Source organism: Erithacus rubecula (genome assembly GCF_903797595.1).
Source record: "Erithacus rubecula genome assembly, chromosome: 9".
NCBI lineage: Eukaryota > Metazoa > Chordata > Aves > Passeriformes > Muscicapidae > Erithacus > Erithacus rubecula.
The window spans coordinates 27,929,430-27,952,980 of record NC_136660.1 but is presented as its reverse complement, the minus strand read 5'-3'; the positions used below and the strand labels follow the sequence as shown (position 1 = coordinate 27,952,980).

Here is a 23,551-nt window from a genome sequence, read left to right as displayed (position 1 = left end):
TTGTAACTGCAGACATTCATGGCTTTTCTAACTTTGGTCACTGGCCATTCTCCATAGTTCTACTTCCACAGTTTCTTAACACACATTTTTAAAGCTGAACAAAATGACAAAACAGTTTCATACATATACAGAATTTCTGAGAAATGCCTATTCATTTTAGCTCCAAAAGTTTAAGTTTAGTGGAAGGTCTAAGCCAAAAATGCTGCAATGTGTATCAGCCAGATTTCCAAAGAGAGCATGGAGCTAGACCCATCCACCCACACCACAGTCATTCTCAGCTACAGCCTAATTATCCCATTTTATAAGGTGAGGATCACATGATCTTTACTCAATCAATGACTAAAGTGAGTTTTTTTCATTTTTTTTCCTGATAACTGATAACTTCTAATTTGTGAATAAACTCCCCAAAAATCCAGTGCTGTTCTATTTTCACTTATTGAAATCACTTAAGGTTGTAAGAACCTCCATCATGATTGCAACTTCAGACTCGTCACAGTCTTCCCACACTTTCCTATTTAAGGATCTGTCTATTCATGCTGATTCTAAAATTCATACTCTCACCTCTTCATTGCACAGGCAGTTTGTCTCTCTCCTCCTCTTTCTAGTGATTGGGTTCTATTTCCAGCAAGACTTTGTTGAGAACAGAACTATTCATATTCCTCTCTATCAGTACAAATGCTGCTTTTGAAAGCAAGCACCATTATCAAATGTTATAAATCATATTCATTTGCTACCAAATGAAATTCTCCTTGTATTACATCAAAGTTGGGGGTTACCACCAGGCCTATTTTCAGTCAGGATAATTATTCTGAACTTTCAGAGCAGCTGCCTGATTCATTCCTCTGTCATCTGTATCTAGCAGTCATCCACTGCCTCATTGTCATTGTTACATTGAATATGTTGCTGTCTGACATTACTAGTCCATTGTGATAAAACAAAAAGTCATTTACTGTGAAGTCTTTACCAAAAACTTGCATTTTGTTATATGTAATCAGAGCACAATGAGCTTCAAAATACCCCAGCACTTACTATTTATATGCCTTTTTCCATTTCAAGAAGGAACATGCAACAATGAATTTCACGTAAGTTCAAAGTCTTTAAAAACATACAGCACTAGAAAGTCAGTGCTTCTTTTACTGCACTTTAGAAAAATGTACTGGGCTAAAAAAAACTACAAAAAGACAGAGGGATTAGTGTCATAATCAGCAAATTGAGTAACTAAGTTTTATTTTAAATAGAAGTCTTTTATCTTATGAAATTCTCAGCTGCTATTTGGAAAGGTCTAATAAGATGTCAGTTTTCATCCTAAGGGAAGGCCAGAAAAATCTGAGCTGTATTAGAATTTTATTCATCTAAATTTTTCTAGTTGTCTCAACCCATTCTGTATGGAGTAAAATTTTCAGTGGAGGACAGAAATGCACTGTGTTCAGCTGGGTATCTCTTGATTTTCTTTAGTGAAAAGAGAAAGACCTAAAAGGTTAATTAAGTCTGGACACACAAGTTTTACACAGGGCTAGTTAGGTGAGATGTATCTCGCCATAACTGTCACAGAAGCAAAATATAAGTATGAAAATGTCATGGCAAGCAAGTCTGGACTTGTGGCTGAGATCTAAAACTGAGGCAGAGATAGTTACATGGGGCATTTTAAATATGCAATCTCAAGATGATTCTCCTAAAGTTGTTAAACCCTAGACCACAGCCAAATATCATTTTTCCTAGATATTTCATTAAACTCCTTACTGAAAATGCTGAAACAACTGATGGATTTACTGTGAACAGCTGCAGATCCTTTTCCAGCTCTGCCCAAGAACATGGTTCTATAATCAAAGTGTGGAAAGCAATAGCTTGGGAATTATGAGCACAATATTAGCAAAAGAAGCAGCAACAAAGAGTGCACCAATCAGCAGGTATCTAAACATCAGCTGTAGGAAATGGTCTAGATTTCTCCAAAGATGGAACATTTCAGAACTCACAGCACAGCCTTGTCAAGTGTGTTACTACTTGGCAGCAAGGACTACTTCTGTTTTGTCACACTGAACAGTCTTTGTAATCCCTTAACTCTTGTAGTATTCAGAAAGTGTTAGAAAAGTGGGGGAAAAAATACAAATAAAAAGTCAAGAAATAATTTTCATTAAAATTATTGTGGAAGAAATTAAAATTTCTCTTTCCATGATTTTTTTTTCATAGTGATCTAAATGCATCACCATCTTTGCAACACTCATATTAATTTTACAACTCTAACCAGCAGTAATTTTCAATATACCAGCATCAGTACTCACTAACCTGATTCTAATTTATTGTTTCATTATATAGTCTCTCTACACACTGAAGAGTGGCACATCTAAGAAACAACAATGTTAAATTATTGTTTGATTTCATGTATTATTGCCAAAGAGGGATGTTTCTTGTCTAGGAAATAGTAAATGAAAGCAGACAGATTTTTCATATTATTTTAAATCTTACTCTCATAACTTTCAGTTTATTGTATAATCCCTAAAAATCTACTACATTTCCTTTCAGAAATATTTTTTAAAGCTTCTATGTTTACATGGATCAATGCTGAAAATATGGGCACGGCAGAAGTACAAATGCAAGTTTTAAATTTGTTCATGTTTTTATACATGTGCATGCTCGAGTTTTGTTATAAACTGGGAACAGTCAGAAGTTAATCAGATAATAATTTCTACATCTTTATCAGCAGAGCTTTTATCCTCATTTTATCCTTATTTTATTCTCAAATAACCAAAGACAGATCTTAACAATTAAAGAAGTAACCTCTGATTACTCAGGCCTTCCAAGTAGACAGAACAAACACTTTATAAACTGTCTATAAATATACATAAATAAATAGGTGCTCCTGCAATATCCCAACATTTTTAAAATTCTCTTCCTTCTCTTTTCTCATTATTTAGTTGAACTTTGCTTAAGAAACCCTAAATCCACAACCCAAATGTTGCAGAACACACTCCATGTTGCTTGACTCCATACAACTTGAACAAACTGCACAATGTAACCTGAAGTTGAGATGTTTCCACTTTGCTGGATTCTATCCTGTTTCTCAAACCATTAGTTAGTTCTGAGAAGTAAAATCTCTCACAACAAATAAATCCAGACCAGGAAAACTGCACTTCATACAGGACAGAAATTACATCATGTACCTCATTGAGCAGTGTCCTCTGTTTTAAAGTCACAAATTGTACCATGTATTTTTACTGTAATAAATATAATATACTACATCTTCATGCAGTAGAAACACCATTGCATTACAACTTTGAAAAGAAGAACACAAGCACTTTTTCCTTTAAAACACCATTAGGTATTTGTAGAGTAAAATCTGTTGATTTCAATAATAACATTCTCACTCAATAATAACATTGTTCATGCTAAGAACTGAGTGCCAATTCAGCAAAAAATATTGACAGAATATTAAAATTATAAACAGTCACAAATGAAATTACATATCTGTAATATTGCCTAATCCATTTTACACAGCTTTTAAAGCTGATATGAGGAAATATCTCAACCCTAGTATGGAATAAAATACAGAGTGAAAAACTCCAGAAAAAATAAATATTCTCCCACTTGCTACAAATTTTGATTTGTAGGACTGGCAGTCAAGTACATAAAATAATAAACAGTTTAGTTAAAATAAGGAAATTGAAATAACAGAGGAAGAAAAAATGAGCCCTGAAGGTTGTTTTCCTCAACCCCAGTGCAGTCACCCATCCTTCAGAGGAGATTTATTCTTTGCCTCAGAGAGGAAACATTGGCCACCAGTGCAGGTCTCACTGAATCCTTTCGGGAAGTGACTTGGAAAACTCAATTTCCACCTGAAACAGCTGCCAGACACTATAAGAAATATAATATTTTCCTAGTGTTATTTTTTTTTCTATACACCAGGAACTAAATACAGCTGTCCTTTCATTTTCACACCTTTTCTTTTTTTTTTTTTAATTTGGCCACAGAAATAAATTGCTGCGAATCAAAATGTGCAAATACAGTAAGTCTCTTATTGTTTTGGTTTGGATGGGGTTTTTTTTCAAATTATTAGTTTAGTACAGACCAATTGAGATGTACTATTACTCACTGATATCTATCAAGCACAAATTTTTTGACACAGATTCTCTGAAAACTGAATTTGCAAGTAAAAAGGAACAGCAAACTGTAGCAAATACTGGCAGTCTGTTTGTTCTTGGTATTTGAAAAGCAGGAATTGTTCATATCATCTACAACTGACCTTCACAGACCAGAGACTGTGGTAGGCAATCCTTGCCAACAGACATGAAGTGACACATTTGCATGATGTAGTCATACGCTGCCTTCCTTAGAATGTTTCCATTTTTCTCTTTCCACCATTTATTCTGTTGTTCATTCTAGAAATGACCTCTCCATGTTCTCTTTCATCAGCCATTCCCAGCATCAGGAAAAGTTCTAACACTTAAAAAATCTGTCTGGCCACGTTTTCAAAGTCATGTACAGAGGCAGCATGTATTTCTGCTCAACAGAAGTAGAAATCTAAAATTCTCAAATCATTGATGGGGAAAAAAGTGATATTGTTGCCCTTTAAAGACTTTTCTTCCCACATTTTGCATAGCTTGTCATTTTTATAAAATTATTCTGATGGCCATGGCATTTCCTTAAGGGGCTAACACAGTAAAGTACATTTATTTCCCCATAACATAAAAAGACAAATCAGATACATATATATTACTTCTTTACCAGTGTATCTTCATACTTTTTGACAGATACATTTTTCAACTTTCCCTTAATGTCTAGTTTGCTATTATATCTATTTTGTAGTGTACAGTGCTGCTTTTTGACCTCACACAGTTTGCTCTTCCATTTCATGTCAGCATTACCCTTTATATCAAGCGACTTCCAAATTACACTTTGCTGTCAATGAGTTATATTTCTGGAATATATTTTAAAATAATATTCACAATTCAAGCTAAGGAAAAGTGACAATAAATTAATATCAATGACTCACAGGCTACTTTGCAATATGCTGAAATGAAGCTGAGTTATTGAGTGAGAAAGTTGAATTTGACAATGTCCACATTTAACCTAGTTTATGTTTTCCTTAAGTTTATATAATCCAAGGTTTTATCATCCTCTTAAGATAGAAATGACCCCCAATTTACTTAAATGATTCTACAATAGTCCCTCAAACACTCTGTAAGGGCTTCACAGCACTAATTCTAAAGCTGAAGACATCCCTGACTCCTCTCTGGACTTCACAAACCTGTGCCAGGACTGGGGGGCTCAGGACCCACACCTGACCAGTGGAACTCACACTGCAGGACATTTGCATTAATGGAAGAGGCTCAGCTATCTCCAGTGCTTCATGTTTGCCAGCAAAGAAAAACACCCCAGCTGACATGGAATAATGCACCAGTTTGACCAAGAACTCCCAATGGAACCAACATAAAATCTCCCACATATTACAAGTTATTTATTGAAGTCAGGGTATATTTTCTTCCTTTTTCAACTGGTTCAAGATTTCACTATAGAACTTCCCTTGAATTCCTACAGATCATGAATTCTCTTTTCCCTGGGAAGTCAGCATGGGAAGCAATACAACTGCAAAAGCACCACAGGTGTTTTCCCTTGACTGTCAGAAGGTAAAGCCAAGGGACTCTGAGGGATCCTTTCCTATGGCATTTATTCCTCACAGCTCCAGTCTCAGGGAGCTCCAAGGTCTCCCAGGTGTCTGAGCAGTGACAGCTCCAGTCCCCTGGGAAATATTCAGAAATCACACACAGCACACTGAATATACAGAAGAAAGATTCAGAAAATGTCCATTCCTGTGAACCCAAGATAAATATATTGACTAAATCAAATGCTGTGTATCTGTAGATACTTGCACTGGTTCCCTTCTCATTTAAAACACTGCTTCATACATGGGCTAAAGTCCCCTGCAAAGCAAAGGATATCTTCTGAATGAAGTCTCACCCACTCTTGCCTCCTCAAGTTCCATAAATACTCATATCTTATACTAATAGTTATCTTACTGTAATAGTATATATTACATTGCAATAAAAATATTATAAACATAATACAAAAAATAATTATGGCACCTGTGAAGTGGTCCTCTAATTCACACTTTTATCTGAATAAGGTATATAAGGTAATATAAGGCATAAGGTAAATATTTTCTTATTTCTAACAATTAAAAAGTTAGTTGTCCTATTTTGAGATAGGACAGCATATCAAAATGAATAATCACTAAATTGACTTTATCTGCTTTGAGAAAAGTTATTAAATAGTAACTGTAAGAGGATACCAGTTGGTAAATTCACTAATATATAAGCAGAAGATACCAGATAAACCAAACAATCTTCATTTCAAAAAGAACCTATGGCTTGTTAAGCAAAGAAAAACCACAATATTTAAAAAAATTACAAATTGAGAAATAAATGCATACATGGAAAAATTCTCCAACTCAGAGTAAATTAGGAAATGATTGGCAGTAAATGTTTCTTCAGCCTGCCCAAAAAAGCTGCAAGCCAACCTAGCATTTGGCAAATGAGTACACAGAGCCTGGGGTGAGATCATAATACTTTATTAGGAGCTTCAGATTCTTGGTGTGGTTATTGTTTTAATTCTCTGGAAGGCGACAGTTGGTTTGTGCAGTTATTTTAGCTCAAGGCAAAGACTGTATTTGTCTGTTGCTCTTTATAAGTTCTGAGTTGGTAGGTTTGCTGAGGTTAATCTTTTCTCAAACCATCCAAAACTGTCTGATTTAAACTATAATCTGTTACACTAAACTCTTTAAACACGAGGAAGATTTCATTTAAAAAATACATTTTTTGTATAAGTCCATATATTCAAAAGACAACACCAGTTAATACTATTACTGTATTTACAAATAATACAGATTTCTTTCAGTCTGTATCAAAGTCAATCAGTGTTAGATATAATTGGTGGAACTCATTATTTCAAGTCAAGCATGACAGTTTTACAATTACAATATGTATTTAGTTTAAATTAATGTTGTCCCAAAAGGAAACATGAATTGTTCACATCAGTAGCAAAGCTGGTGGCTGCTGGGATACATCTCCCAACTCAGCTAAAGCAAACACGTTTTCAAGAGCTAAAATTTATTGTTTATGCCCTTTAAGTTTCAACATAATTTTTAAATATCTGGAAAATCCCTGCTAACAGTTTTACTTACAGTGCTACTTGTTATTTATCTTCTAAAACACTCTCCTTGGAATGTTCTTGAGTTCAGCTTTTCTCTAAGTATAACAAGTCTGCCACCTAGTGCTTTATGGTACCTCTAGTACACGTTTTACTTGACAATTATTTTTTTACAATTTTATTGATAAAAGCGGTCATGTTCTCAGTCCCTGAATGCATCAACATTCATCTTTTTAGTCCATTAAGAGACTACTTTTAACAACTTTCATTCTCCTTTTTATTAAATTATAACATTGGCAACATAATAAATGTTACTAAAAAATTTGCTTATATTAGAACTTTGACTATGAATAAGCCCAGAAAAGAAAGAAAAAAAATAGACTCCAATAATAAGGAAAACAGGTGGGATGAACTATCAGACCATGTCAATAGCTGTAATAAGCCTAAACTACATTTTGACAGCATAAATAAGGGTGAATTATCTTATCCTTTGTCTCTGAGACAATATTGAGCTGATATTTCTAAAAATACATTGGAAGTTGTCATACATTTTCTACATTTAATAATTAAACCATTCTTCTACTTACTACTTCTGAAGGAAAAAAAAAAAGTCAGGACTAACAAAGTCTTTAGTCCAAAGACCAGATATGAAAAAGTAATTAGATTTCTTAATTTTTAGCAAGTAAGACAAATTTTAAATAAAGCAGATAAAAGAAATAAGTGCTTGAGGGTTTTTTTTTCAGGCACCACATACACTGCATAACAATATGGCTTAAAATTTTTAAATTCAAATACAAATTTACTCTAAGAAATTGTATGGAGAATAAGAAAGGACTAGCACTTTTCTTTACTTTTCCCTTTTTGAAATCCAGGTGTGTCAGCAGTAGTGGGGCTAATACAGCTTCAGGATTGGACTAGAATCCTTACAAGGTTCTTCAGCCAGAAGCAAAATTTGCTTTTTTTGTCCCCAGCTCCCTGCACAGACACCAGATATTATCTTGAGAGTTTTTACTGAATGTACATTTCATAGTTTCTCACCACTTTTGCACATGAAAGTATCATTCTTCATCTTTGTGAGCTGCTGACATACTGAGGAATTGCTTATTGCTACCCTGTCTGTATTTGTACCGAGAAAAGAAGCAACAGTCTCATAAGCTATAATGATTTTATGGCTCACAGTTTAGAATGGCAGAGTAAAGCCATAAACCAATTATTCAGGTCAATCCCAAAAAATTCGTTGCAAAATGTTTACTAAATCACATATTTTTTTTTCCTGTGGTATACTATAAGTAGAAAAAGAACAGCTAGTAAAATTCAGCCATTAAGAACTAAAAAAAAAAACAACATAAATCAAAAAATAAAAAATAAACCAACAAAAAAAAAAAAAAAAAAACCTATGACTATTCTTTTCCTGCTAGCAATAATTTTGGGGGTTTTTTATATATAAACTAAACTTTGCAATGTGTTCTCTGGCTTTCTCCCTGTATGTCCAGGAGACTGAGTACAAAACTCAGAGGTGCCAGTCAATGTGTACACCTGAGCCCTCTGATCCCTAAGACTTCTGCAGATGGACCCACCACCTTCCTTCCTGGCATGTTTCATCCCAAGAACAATTGAGAGTGGCTGGTCAGTCACTATGTGAAGCCATCCACAAATGACATTTCATAAAACACTAAGGCAAGAGAAAAACTAGGAAGAGCTCTGGAAGGAAACATCTAGAAAATGGATAAAATAAAATCTTTACATTATTTCAAACTTTTTATATACAGATCTTAAGGCCTCATCTCTTTTAAAGGCTATAAATCCAACAAATATCTGGATCAGGGGCATATGATCAATAAATAGGTTTTAATTCCACAAAAAGCTGCAAGTCATTCAGTCCCTCCCTGGCTTAATTCCCTTCGCAAATGACCATCCCTTGTGACCTCTTAAGTTTTGGGTTCTCTAATCCTTCTCAAAGGTCAGGTTCTAATCCCTAAAAGCAGGCCTGCTCTGCAGCATGGGAAAATCTACAGTGCTATACTGTACACACACACACACATATATATACATATATATATATATATATACACACACATATAATGCAAAAGGCAAGCTTCACCTGATTTTTCTTTGCATTCACAGTCACAAGCCCACAAAACTGTCTGTCTGGACAAAATATGAGCACTAGATTAATTAAAATTGTTCATCTATTGCAATTTTATTATATTGTGACTACATTCTGGCTCTGCATTGCTGAGGAAATCTTTTGAAATGACTGAAAGCTTCCCACTCCAAAGTGTGCTGCCCTGTAACTCACTATTGCTGCCTGTTTTAAAACAGCAACCAGTCTGCAGGAGGAAATGGAAAAGCTATTTGTTCCCTCTCTTCACTGTCAATGGTGGTACCCAGAAATAACCCAAAAATGCTTCTAAACATTTTTTTAAGGATAAAAAGAGAATCAAAAACTAAGGAATGTAAATCCATGTGAATTTTTTCAACTTCATTGTCTTAGCTAGGAATTTTCTTAGTGGATGAATGGGCAAATCTTGAGTGCTCAGCTCATGAAAATTCTAACTATATGCAGGCAAACAATGTGATTTACACTCACAGGACTGATTTGTTGTAAGCTTCTATGCTTCTGCATGTAGCAGTATTAGAATCAGTTGTATTTTTTGTTTGATATGTTGCATTGGAACTCAAAATAATGTACATAAGCCAGACATTTTTGAAAGTTTTTGACCTTAGAAATATGGCTACCTAAGAGAGGTTTATGGTGGAAAGTATCAGATCCTCTCAAACCAAGTGAGTGTTAGCAGGCTTATAATTCACACCTTGTATTGTAACACATCATGAATTGTAAATTTAAACTTTCATTTTCTCTGGAACACTGGATTAACCACTTCCCCATTTATGATTTAAAGCTTTGTGTCTGTATACAACCCAAGTGAAGATCACAGAAGTGGCATTTGTCCCAGTGATTCCTCCCAATCTGTCTAAAACCATCTGGTTTTGCTGCGTGTTCCCTTGCACCCAGGAGCTCCCACAGCAATGTATTCCTAATGCTGATGTGTGAAGAACTGATGCAGCCATTTGGATGCACACTTTGCTATCCAGTTGTCTCTGCCATCCATCACACTGGCCCAGACACCACAGAGCAAAACAACAGCCAATGCAAATGCATCACAGCAAAATGTTATATTTATGGTTTGTGTACATGCATAAGTCAGCTGCACAACCATCTCTGGCCTCCAGTCAGGATCCATTTCTATGGATTTAATCAGCTTCTGATCATTCACAGCAAGAACGGCTCCCAACAGGAAGGCCCAGGGATACAGAGCCTCCCCAGCAGAAACAGAGACAATCCAGAAACAGACCTGTCCTCAGTAACAAGGGTATTTACATGGGCAAACAGAACTGCAGCTTGTAAAATCACAAAGCTTTCTTTTGCATTAATACTTTTTATTTTGTTTAAGAAATCTTTCATAAGATCTCTTCTGGTGTACCAAAGCACACTGAACACTTTTAGCTCAAGAAATCCTTTCTGTCATGAAGTTCTAAGCTGCAAATTGTTGTAAAGAGAGAATTACCACTATGTGTTTGTCCATTTGCTATATTCTTCCCCTGGCATTCATGTTCAGCCACTCCTGACAACAGGCTGCTAGAATAGATAGATCATCATGCAGCTGCTCACACATTCTTATACATGCAGTACTTTTCTAATTTCTGTATCTATGAGGCTTGTTCTCATTCTCTTGCTCTCAAAGAAGTTGTGCTTTTTCAATAACACAATTCAGTCACAAAGAATGATATTAAAATAATTTTTAAAAAGCAACATACAATGATTTTCATAAAATCTTGATAAGACTACTGCATGCCCCACAACACATTTCTTACTCTATTAAATTTTAATGATTTAAAGCAGAAAAACTACTCTTGTCCAGTGCTGCCATGTTTGGAAATGCCATATGAGAATGAAATCTGATGTTTAACACACTGTTCCTCTGATCTCTAGGATTTGATGGCTTTGCTGCTCTCTCTCTTTATCCTTTTGGCATAGCATCTGTATTTAGATTAAGTCCCTGCAATGTTTCAGTGTGTTACCTCCTATATAAATCTCATTCTTTTCAATCATGCCAGACCCATCCATAATCTTCCTGTGTTTCTATCTGTGTTCAGACCACTTCTTCAATCACACCACCATCCACGTGCAGCATTAAAATTCTGTTTACTCTCCTAAATCACTATGAAAGGAAACAATTAATGAAGAGACTAAACCAACCTGTGCTCTTCCAGTGGCAAACTCTGTTTTCATTTACCCTCTTAAACTGTCCCTTGATGTCAATACCAGTACCTGCACCAAGACCAGACTGCTCCTCCTTCCTGGGATTGAGGATGGCAATGACAGGCAAGAGGGAGCAGAGCACTAGGCAAGAACTAGGTAAGACAGGCAGAGAGCTGGAGAGATGAAACCAGTTGAGTTTTTAGGGCAGTGAATATTCACAGAAAGTTCCTCTAAGGCAACAAGCATTCCTCAATCCACATCCTGCTGCTAAAGAGAAATTGAGGCCACCCAAAAGTTATCCAGGTACAAGGGATTAAATCCTGAAGTTTTAGTTAGAAGAGCATTCCAAGTATTTACACAAGTAAAAGATAGGGCAAAATTTAAATGCTTAAAAATGGTTATTTTGAAGATTGCTAAACTCAAGCATGTGACTAAAAGGTGTCCTGAAGAAGATCCTAACCATACAGCAAATTATCTTATTATTATGCACTCACTATAATAGAAACAGATGTGCCTAGAATGTTTATTTCTCACAATCTTATGCTGCTCATAAATACAGATAATTTTTTTTCCCCCTCCTGAGCAATAATATTCATGTGTTGAAAAAATACACTTCAAGGAAAAGTAAAGTGACATTTTAAGTGTCTAAAGAGAAAGTTTCTTAATGAGGAGTGAAATAAAGCACAGAAAAAATACCATCCAAATGCCTGCCTTGTACAAAACTGAAACATGCTATGGCCATATTTTAGAATAGAGGTAACAAATTGGAGCATCACTTCAGGATTATATATATTTATATATATGTGTATGTATATATTTAATACATGATTTAGAAGGAAATGGACTGTGCTTATGAGAAATTGTCATTGAAATCTTAGGTCAGTCAGTTATCCTCAAATTAACTGATTATTTCCCATTCAGATGCATCATCCACCAAATACAAGAAATACAGAATTCCATTATTATTTACCAGTGCAGTTTCCCTATTACTACAATAAAATAATTCTGAGAGTTGTTAATATGGGATACTTTGAATGGCTGGAAGTATTAAAAGAAAATTTATCATTTCAAAACAACAAGATCTTTAAAATATTTTGAAATCTGACAGAAGACAAATAACAGTAGTGAGTTAAAGGTGAAAGGGCATCTTGAATATAGTACAATTTGTCTCCAACATGATTTATAGACCCAGCCTGAAACATGATAGCAAAAAAATAAGGTTTTTCATGGAGGTGCCTGAGGTCTACAAATCTCATTACTGTCGTTTCTTTTCAATCTCTTAAATTTAATAACATTTATTTTTAAAGGACAAAACAAACATTGACACACATATCCAAAATAGCCTATATATAATTGTCTTCAATAAACTTCTCGTGTACTCACTCTAAACCCTAAAAAAGTATTTATTTTGTTATTATATAGATTAAAAAAAAAAATTCTTCTAAATACTGCTACTGCGGTTTTAAAGTAAGACACTTTTCTTATACAAAAAAACTCAACAAATGGAATTGAATTTATTGATCAAGAGTATCTTAAAGACACAGTTTCAGGGAGTATTTTCAACTGGGTCTACAACATTTATGTTCCAGCTAACAGTATTACATTCAAAGTTATGTCATCTGAGAAAAAAAATCAAAAATTCCCATACCAATGTTCTTCAATAGCTGGCAGAAGGAATAAATGTTTTAGGCCTAGAGATATGTCAATATAGTAATATAGTATGTAATTTACTATTTTGTTCTGTAAAACATACCTTGCAGATGCAAACCATTTAAGGTAAGAAAGACAGATTAGCAAAGAAAATAAACATTCCTTTATTAGGTAGATGATGCCTTAAAGACACTCTAAAATAAAGCTTTTGTGTATGTTGTAAAATGAAATAATAAGAAATAAGGCCAAAAGTGAGAAGACAGATTATAAGTATGTTCAGACATCTGTCTTTATGTAAAAATTCAAGTTTGAAGTAGGGATGATTTTAGAAGCAAGAAACAAATTGATCCAATTGTCTAATACTGAGCAGGTACGTGCAAAAGTCACAAAAGTTAAAGCAGTGCTCTCCAACATCCCATCTGTTTTTATGATGATTAAAATTACTATTGAACTTGATATTGGCATAGTAAAATTGGCACAGCTCACTAAGGGATTTCTGCACATGGGTAATAAGCATTCTCATCCCCCTTCAGGTCCTTCATTAAGACTATCAAAACTGCAATGCTTCAGAGTAAATTTGCCAGAGGCACCTTTTCTACAACATTAAGAACATGGAGACAACACACAGCCTCCTTTTCTGATACTGTGGAGAGCAGCTGTGTCTCATGTCCCTGGGAGGCAGACTAGCTAAACCACTCAGAATGTCCCAGGAAATAGTGCTTTTAGTTTATACTATTTGCATTTCTCCACCACAAATTCTGTCTTTAAAGCATTGACACAATTAATTTTCCTTTCATTCACATATGATGACATACAGAGAATCACCCTGTGGCTTGGTCAATCCCTCTAAGCTAGATGTAAGGAATCAACTTTTAGTAGACTTTAACTTGAGTTTTTGTAAAAGAAGACCAGTGGGACATTTTATTTTTGCAGTCAAAGTATCAATGTGCTCAATTTTGGAAAATCACTGGAACTTATTTTGTTTTTCCAAGGAAATGAAATTATCATATAATATGTAATCAACATTTCAGTATGGAGCATTAAAAATACAAGTACTCACAGTAGCATGTTCCCCTAAGTGGATTTCCAAGATACCTATTTTCAGAGTCACAGCTGCAGGGGGAAAAGAAAGACAAAACCAAACACTGCCATTAAACACAGTACAGCTCTAATAAAAACACAGCTAGAATATTTATTCAAATAGCATGAGTTTCAGTACTAGCAACACAAATACATGCAAATAAGAAGTATTTAATACAATTCTTATTGAGGGTGTGCTACTTTCTGAAGACACCTCTCTGTCATGTAAGAAACCCACAATGACCTTGAATAAAGAACTTCAGCCACCTGCCCAAAGTCTGTGCCTGCTGTAGGACTCAGGGCAGGAATTCTGGTCTCTCTGCACTCTAATGAGCAAAGGAGAGCCAGGCAGCCACCCCAAGCACTGATCCCCTTATCCCTGTCCCCTTATTCACAGCTGATTCCCTCCCTGGTTTTGATCTGGCACAGCAGCATCTCAGCTACTTAATGAACTTCAGAGGCAATTGCTCCTCTTCACTGACCACCCAGGGCACCAGGTGAAATTCAAACTGAATGTGATGTACTGATGCTGCTGACAGGATGTGTACATGATAAGGGCTGGAGAAATTGCTTTATAATTGAAAAGATATATTGCTATTTTCAGAGACATTAAATATCCTACAGAAATTCAGTTCAAATTCAGTTATATAACATCACTCTAAAAATGCTAAATATCTTAATAGAAAATGATTAATCTACTTTAGGTTTCCTTGGCTATTTCATGGAAGTCTCCAGCAAGATTACAGTTTTCTCTTAAACATACAGAAAAATTCACAAAACAAAGAGAAAGCTAATCACTGCCTATTAAATTTCATATAAATATTTTCCCAGGGGTAATCTGAATCATTTAATATCTTGCACTATCTTTTCATTACTTTATTTTAACAAACTTAATTTGGAAGGAGATATTTTTGCTGTTATTTTCTTTGTGACTGGTATTAAAAACATACTCTAACTTGGATGTCATATCATTTAACAAGCTTTAGACTTTAAAATATTTTGATGTTTGTATTTCTGCTGGTTTCCTCAACAGTTTATAATTGGTGATTCCTAACATACTCATTTTTATTATAAAATAAGCAGAGAATCTCATTGATCCTTTGTTACGATACCATAAGGAAAATAATCAGCAGTTGCAATATAATGCAAAAGTAGAAAAAAGATGATCTGGACTCTGCCCTTGCACACTCCTGATCCCACATTAGCCTGAGAACTCTTTGCAGGGGCAGCTATACAGAAGTTCAAAAGTTTTTAAGTATAATAAATTTAATAATTAATCTTCAAGAAAACAACTCCCCCTATACTTCAAGTCTAACTGCAGAACACAATTTGTGGTCTTGCTCACAAAGACACTCTGGCCCTACAGTCCTCTCCACAGAATTTAGAAGACAGTCTGATCCTGAAGTAACTCTCTTGCATGCACTCAGAAAAGTGAAAATCAAGTAACAACATAGGTCTGCCTGACACAGCTTTCTTCTAAACATCACAAAACCCTAACAACATTCTACAAAAACAGCTTGCCACTGAAACAATAAAAGATATATTCATGTCTGAAAGGGCCTTTAGCTTTGGAATTCTGAAGGAGACCTAAGGGAAAGGGACCATCTTTAATGCAAGAGTTTAAAAGAATTCCTTTTTCTTGTATGTAAGATTGCCACATAGATGAGACAGTCACAATGTACCAAATGATAATAGCATGATACAGGTCATAGTAAGAGGACTATTTTTTCTCTTGAATTGTTTCAAATGCAAAGTAGATTAAATGTAGGCAGTGTTTAGAATATGCTGTGTTTTTGTACCTGAAGGAAGAAAAAGATAAAAAATAAATGTATTTAGAGTCTGAAGATGAAGGCAAGAAATTTCCCCTGCTGCTCAATGCTAATGGCCCTGACCTGTGTATGACATGGCAGAGCAACATCCAACTGCCAAAACCAGTAACTTTTCCATGGGGAGAAAATAAAAAAAATTCCCCTCTGAACTCTTGCCCAGTCACAGCATTCACCTGTGGTGCTTTGACCCTGAGAATAAAGGTTTGGGTTTTTTGTTTTAATCTTGAAAATCTTAATGAAAAAAGACAGCTGTTTCCATACAGCTTCCCTTCTCCGTTCAGCTGCCCTCCTAATCAGATGCAATCATCTCCTGTGGATCAATAAGAACCAGAACCCAGGGATTTCCTGCACCCCATATACCTTCCTTGCATTTTTGTTTCTATTTATATCACAGAAAAAACCCAAACACGAATACATGAAATAAAAATATCTATAAACTCCATCTAATATAACGTAGGCTTCACAACTTACATGAACATACAAAAGAATGGTTAATACAAAAATTACTAGGTTTTAAATATTTTGCAACATACAAGTATTCATAAGTATTCATTCAAATCCAAATAATTACCAATTCCCTGACAATCACAGAAGTGACCTTCAAATATCTTGAAAAGAAAATGGCAATGCAATTTTACAGCTGTTTCATTTGTTTCAGCATCGTGTGTGATGGAATGATAAAATATGCACAATAAAAAAAGAACAGTGAATTACACCACAGCAAAGCATTTTGATGTATTATCATATTACATTTTCTGTGGTGGGAGCCTCATGGAAATACTAAAGGAGGGAGTGATTTTGGGCAGGGGAGAGCAGCCCTGGTGGGTGTTATCCCAGAGATACCCCAACCTGTCAGGGGCAGACACACTGCTCTGCCTGGGCACAGGACAAAAGGCACCACGGGATGGGAGGGAGGAGGAACCTCTCCATGGACAGCACAGAGGGAAATGCAGGTTCATCCAGTGCTGCAGGCATACAGGAACCCCAGCAACTGAAGGGGCATGAGATTTACCTGTTATCTGTGGGGTTTTTGTGCCCTCTCATTAAAACAGCTGGTTTATTACACCATTTGTTGCCAGGCTTTTCATGCAGAACACTTCCACTATAATGCATATCAGGAATAACATGAGGTGGAGTTTTTACTAGTTGGGAAACCTGTTTTAATTTAAATGGAAGGTACTACTTAAACACTTGGTTTTCAGTGGAGGGAAAAAATGAAACTAATAGGATTAACAATACATCTGAAATTATTCAAATGAGCATGTATGCTGGGTTTCGATTAAATTTAGTTTTGTCTTTTAATCCTCTCCTATTTTATTAGCATACATATTGCTCTGCATTAGTCACTGATTATGGTTCCAATTACAAAATTTCCTATTTTCTGAATTGTTTCCTTATGAGCTTTACTCATTGTAGTAATTTTTGTACCTTTTCCAACAGCCAGCACACATTGGACCATATGTGAAGCATAATATATGCCTCATATCTGAGAAATGGAAGCTACACTCATTATTTTATGTGCCATAGGGCCATGATCATTTGCTTTAAGTGGTCATAATGAATGAGCAGTTCCATTCTGGCAGGACTCCAAAGACACAGCTCCCATTTACAAGGACAAATGGAGGAAGGTTCCTATTAGGTTATGTACAAGTTCTATGGTTTGTTCCAATACAGAAGTATTCAATTCATCAAGCTCACTGACCTTTGGATGGCCTGCCATTAGCACTTATTTCCCAACTTCTCCCTCAATTGTCCTTTCAAAACTGAACCATTTTCTTTCACTTTCTTTTTATCTCCCTAGATTTTCTGGAAGTTCAAAATAGAAATTATTGACAAATGCATTTAAAAAAAAATGCTCTCATGTTTCTGATCAAGATAATTCCTCACTTTCTCTTTAAATACAATAAATCTATGTAAATGAGTACATGTTTACAGTAAGACTGCCAGATTTGGGGGTCTTTCTTAATGAATGAAAGGCCTCTTTGTAAGAGAGAGTTTACAAACAACCTTTTGTTGAAGCTTAGCAATGTGTATGTTCTTGTGCTCTGTACTTTGCAGCCTTAAGAAAGCAAAGGAACTGACAGCAGGGGGACATTATTCATATGCCAAATTTTATTGTTCTTACTGGTATGTCCCTTAAGGAAAGGAACACCAGCTTCTCATCTGAGGAAAGCTGTCAATATAACACCAACCTATCTTTCTAGACAGTGATTTGATAATGTGGAAAACTTTCTATAACACTGTTTATTCCTTTAAATGGTTTATTTAACCATTTATAGTAAAGGCAGAAGTTTCTGCAGCTCTGCTGCTGCCACTAACTGTTAACTCTTTCAATTAAAGTCTTTCAATTTAAAAAAAAAAAAAAAAGTGGAATAGGGGAACACAAACCTAAGTACAGCCAGGCTTTCCTTTAGCTGAGTTTGCTTTTAATACCAAATTCTCAGGTCTAACAGATGATATTATTTTATTGAACTGGTTCCTTACTGACACAGTTTTATCTAGTTCTGGCCCAGACCAGGACTTGTCAACTATATAGTTATAGCATATTATATAATATAGATATTTATGACCCTTACCTCATATTTTGTCCTTGTAAATTAACAGACCAATTCCATAGTGTCTGGGGAAGAGCTGTCACCTGGCTGATCTATAGATGGTCATAAACAGGTTTGGGATTTTGCCCAGGTTCCCAGCATTGTGTCTATAAGAGGCTCAATAAATTAAGACTAACAGTCTGCTTCAGCACAGTATTCCTAGCCCCAGACTGATTACTTGCCCCATATTTTGGATGAGTCAGAATAGCTTCCAGGACTACTGCTCACCTCTGTCCCAGCCTTTACTCCTCATGCTGTGACTCTTGCTGCTGTCCTCCATCACTGATTGCTGCTGCTGATCCCTTTGCCCCCAGTTCCTATCTTGCACAAGTGGCTCTTGGTTTTATCCCACTTATCTGCTTCCACAGTGGTATGATGCTATGGGGGCTTTGAATAGTGAAATACTATTTACATAACAAAAATGTGGTTATCTGGGACACGTTGCAACTGAAGTTCAAACAGTTTGTAAGGCTAAACCTAAGACTTCTCTAGTACCATTGTAAGCCCTGTGGCATTGTAAGTGGATATGAAGAATTACTCCATACTACCATATATTACTACATGCTCAGCACTGAAAATATGTCCATGCTGTTGACTGCAGTTTTGCAGATAATTATGAGACTGATAAAGCTGATGAATAACTAGTTCAGATTCACACACAGTTTTTTATGCTGCCTGTTGGTTATCTCTTCTTGAAAGTCATCCTACTCTTACAGAACATTTGCAGCAATGAGAAAATAAATGTTTAACTACAGTCAATAGATGTAACTGGCTGCAATACTTAACATTTTGGAAGTGATGCCACAGAAAGTGCTGATTTTCAGCTCAAGAGGGGTGACTCATGGGTGAAAGCAACAACCCAAGAACAGCTGAGGTTGTAAGTGGTCCAGAGCAGTGAGTGACTGATACCTGAAAGCCCAATTCACACTTAGATGTGGTCAGGACTTAGGCTTTGATTTAGACCTGCCTGGCATGCATAACTTTGATACAGAAATGCCCAAGAACAACCTCATCTTCTGACTATCCACAGCAGACATGGTCAGCAGCAAGGAAAAATGACCTCACAACCAGCACTACAATACACCAGCCAATGTCATGTTTTGGGAGTTCAAGCATGTCCAAAAGATTTAGAAACAGCATCATCCTTTCACAGAATTGCCAAGATTTAGATGCAATAGTTGAGCTCAGATGACATATTTAATAAAAAGAGGCATTGTAACCAATGTTAATGACTACTTTGTGATTTTCAGAGAATAGGCTCAATTGCTAATTATTATTACATTTTTTTATACTACAATATATTCTTTCTTTTGCTGAAGTGAAATATGTGAAATGCACAGACTTTAATCCATAAATGCAAATTTATCCCTCTTGCAGGTATAGCTTTGCGCTGACATTGTACTCTGTACTACATTGTCTCAATGCTATCCATTAATACTGCAGTATATTCAGACAGACAGACCTCCCAGATCTTTGGTTTTAATGTAAAAATTGGACACTTTCACTTCTCACACTGCCAAGATCCTTCCAGTCATGAGTAACTTCAGATATAAAGAATTATCAGTCTGCCTCCTAAGAAAATGATAACCTAAAAGGGTAAAAGGTACCATGATTTATGTTTCCAGTTAGAACTTTTTAATAATGTGGGGAAATGATTTGGTTTTTTTCTTGTAAGTGCGTATGACGATGTCTTGAGACAATGTTTTTCCTGTAGATCAATTTGTCTCCTCCTCACATAATTCATGAAAAAGGCCTATGCCAGTAATACTTTTTTTTAAAATTAATCTAAGCTGATCTCATGGAAAGAAAAAAGTAAAACATTCTAATGTCATAAGCAAGTTTTCCATTTCCAGACCCCCTCATGCTATTCAAATCCTCCTTCCATGCAAGATCAAGAATAATTATTGTTATAGAGTTTTTATATACTCTTTGAAGCAATAAAATTTCAAATCACAAAATCCATTGCGCTCCAGGACAAAATAAACTTTCAGTGAGGTGTCACTTATCACATAATTATATAATTAGAGGAAAAAATGTTAATATATAAAATAAGAAGTTTCCTGATAAAGTCTGGATTCTATTTAGTTCTTCTATACAAGAATAAAGTGACCTACAGCCATCATTGGGAGTAGCTGGATAACTCTCTTAATCTTCATGAATAAGGCACCAAATGGACTTTATATACAAATTATTTGATGCTGCTTACTCTGAACTAGAAAAATCTCATGTCCATGGCCTACCCTTTACCTCTGGCACTCCTTTCTCTAAAAATGGCCATGGTTTTGGAAGTGATGCACAAACTTGAATATATGTAAAAAGGTGAACTTGGAAAAGCCGACTTCCCTCTCATCATGCACCATTTTTTCAAAGTCAGGGAAGAGAAATACCCACATTTCTTCTCTCACATTTTGACCTACATCAGACACTTCAGGCATTACTCCAGCCCTTAGAAAGTCAATGTTAGAATATCCCATAACTCAAAAAAAGAGGCTATGTTTACACTGAACTGAACCACCACTCTGAGAAATATTAGCATGGGTTTCTCAACTACTTCTTTCCTTTTAGAGTGAAGAATTAGATAAAAGCAATGGTAAAACAACCATGAAAACTTATTACTGCTTAAACTGAAATGCAGCTCCTCCAAAATGTTTACTTTTCAAAAACCAGTGAACAGTTCAAAAATTCAAATATGTTTAAGCTTTTAGAAAATAAATATTGATGAAATGTGTTAAATGTTAACTTAATATCAACAATAGAATATTCACAGACTCATAGAATGGTTTGGAAGGGATCTCGAAGACCATATGAAAGAAATATATGCATGTCACTGTGCACTCGAACAGGTTTCCCAGAGAAGTTGTGGAGTTTCCCTCACTGGAGATATTCCAGAACCATCTGGACACAATCCTGCCCACATGCTCTGGGATGATTCTGACCCATTCTGTGATTCTGTGATCAGCTATTCAGTTGTTCTGGCACTTTAGAGGAGTGTTGGTGTATTGCTGTTGTTTAGAAATCATTTCTCGAAGAGTAGGAGAGGCAGCATGTCAGAACATTAAATATTTTAACAGGCCTGACAGAGCAAATGCATCGTAAATGGCTTCATCAAGTAGAACATATGAAAAAGAAATATATATACACACACTTAATCCCAAGTGGTTTACTGCATTTTCATTACTCATTACCGAATTGTAAAATTTTATTATTACTAAGTGTGTTGGTAGTAAGTATATTTAACTATTAAACAGTTTATGGCTTATTTTTTAAAAATGCGCATTATAACATGACTTTTATTTTTGTCAAATTTAATCTATGGTTTATAATACAACTATTTTATTACTGTTGAATTTAATCTGTGGTCAATGTCTGAGATAAATTATTGCAAAGAACTACTCAGTTACAATCTCAATGCAGAAAGTTCAGTGAGTGCTATAGAGTTTTTATCTGTTAGCATTTGATCTTCCCTGCATTCATTTCACTTTGTTTCAAAGATTTTCATTTGTTTCAAAGGGTTTCATTTATTTGTTTTTGTTGTGTTGGGGATTTTTAACAAAATCGCTATTTATATAAGACTATAATTTTGAGGTAATTTAAGGAAAAGGCAATTTCAGAAATATGTATTTCAGGATGCCATACAGACACTATAATTTCCAGAAAATGGTACGAAGACAGGCAAGTTACTTTTTGTCTTTCGACTTCAAATTACATATGGTAACTTTGGTCATTTTCTTGTCATTTAAGACTTCAATTTAGCACAATGTGGCAATTAATATTTCCAAATATATGGGAAATTCTGACTAAGCAAAGACAAAAATGACAATTCAGAAGCAAAGCACACCATGTATTTTGGAGTGGACACTCTAGTCAGTAATGGCCAAATGCTGCTTACGTGCATGTTCAAGAAAATGCAAAATGAAGAGAAAGGTATGAATAAATCAGTGTGTCATGACTTTCTCTGGGCTGTCTGCTATACAGCATTAGGGAATTTCAGGAAACACTCCTATTATCTGAATTATTGCTCTACTTGCAACAACTTCTACAGTGCTAATGACAAGTTATGATATAAACATATGCACAAATATCACCGGTGTTTAAGTATTATACACACTGCAATTGGCAAGCTTTCATTCTTATCCTTAGGAAGCCAAAACTCCAGCCATTACATGACATTTTCAAGTAACTTTCATTATTCCTGGACAACATTGGTGTTCTGATGAGATATTCAAAACTTTTACTTCCCATACTTGTTTCCTATGGCATCGACAGAAATTCCCAGAGAATCATTAGAAAGTAAATGTGGAGGCATCACAGCTTCCAGACTTGCAGCTTCCTTCTTGACCTGTAGGTCTTTAACACAATATTTTTGTCCATCAGATCATTCCAATATCTATGCATCTATCTAGTATGTTGTTCTGATAAGTTCTCCTCCTGCCCCAAAGAACTTTCTCTACCCCACCCCTGCATAGCAGTCTATCAAATTCATGTGTTATTGTCTACCATCCTTCTGTTGTGGGTGTATCTGGCCTTTTTTAAAGTCCTTTGTAATATCTAGGATATCAATCCCATCTAACCTGCACCATCTTTTATTTGACTTTATTAAAAAATATATCAATCCAAGAGATAGAGAAATATCTATTAAGAATAGAACTCAGAAAAATATCTGGGTGGCTGGAGAAAGGATCAGGTCAGATAGACACATCTGCTTTTCCCTGGCCTCTTGCCTATAAAGAGCCCAAATCCCCATTAGCCCATTATAGTACATAACCTCATGAATTTCCTGGAGCTGAGATGATACTGATACTTCTTTATGAAGTGCCAAAGAAGTGTAAATAAGTGTTACTGTCTATGTTGCAGCAGCAATACTGGAACTGTCAACACTTCATTCTTGGCTGACTCTCCTTGAAAAGTTGTTGGACACTCAAGGAGAAAACTTAAAAGGAATGGCTGTAAAAGGAAAAAAAGTCGACCAAAATGAAGCTTAAGCCTCATGGCAG

At 35.4% G+C, this 23,551-nt stretch overlaps 1 protein-coding gene across 4 annotated transcripts in view; it reads right to left on the bottom strand.

Moving 5' to 3' along the window:
- ATRNL1 (attractin like 1) overlaps nt 1–23,551 on the bottom strand; it is a 431,800-nt gene that overhangs the window by 258,593 nt on the left and 149,656 nt on the right. For all 4 annotated transcript variants that reach the window (XM_079312937.1, XM_079312939.1, XM_079312938.1 and 1 more), the window contains exon 21: nt 14,115–14,167. In XM_079312937.1, the coding sequence (XP_079169063.1) occupies nt 14,115–14,167 (53 nt within the window). The remainder of the gene's footprint in view (nt 1–14,114; nt 14,168–23,551) is intronic.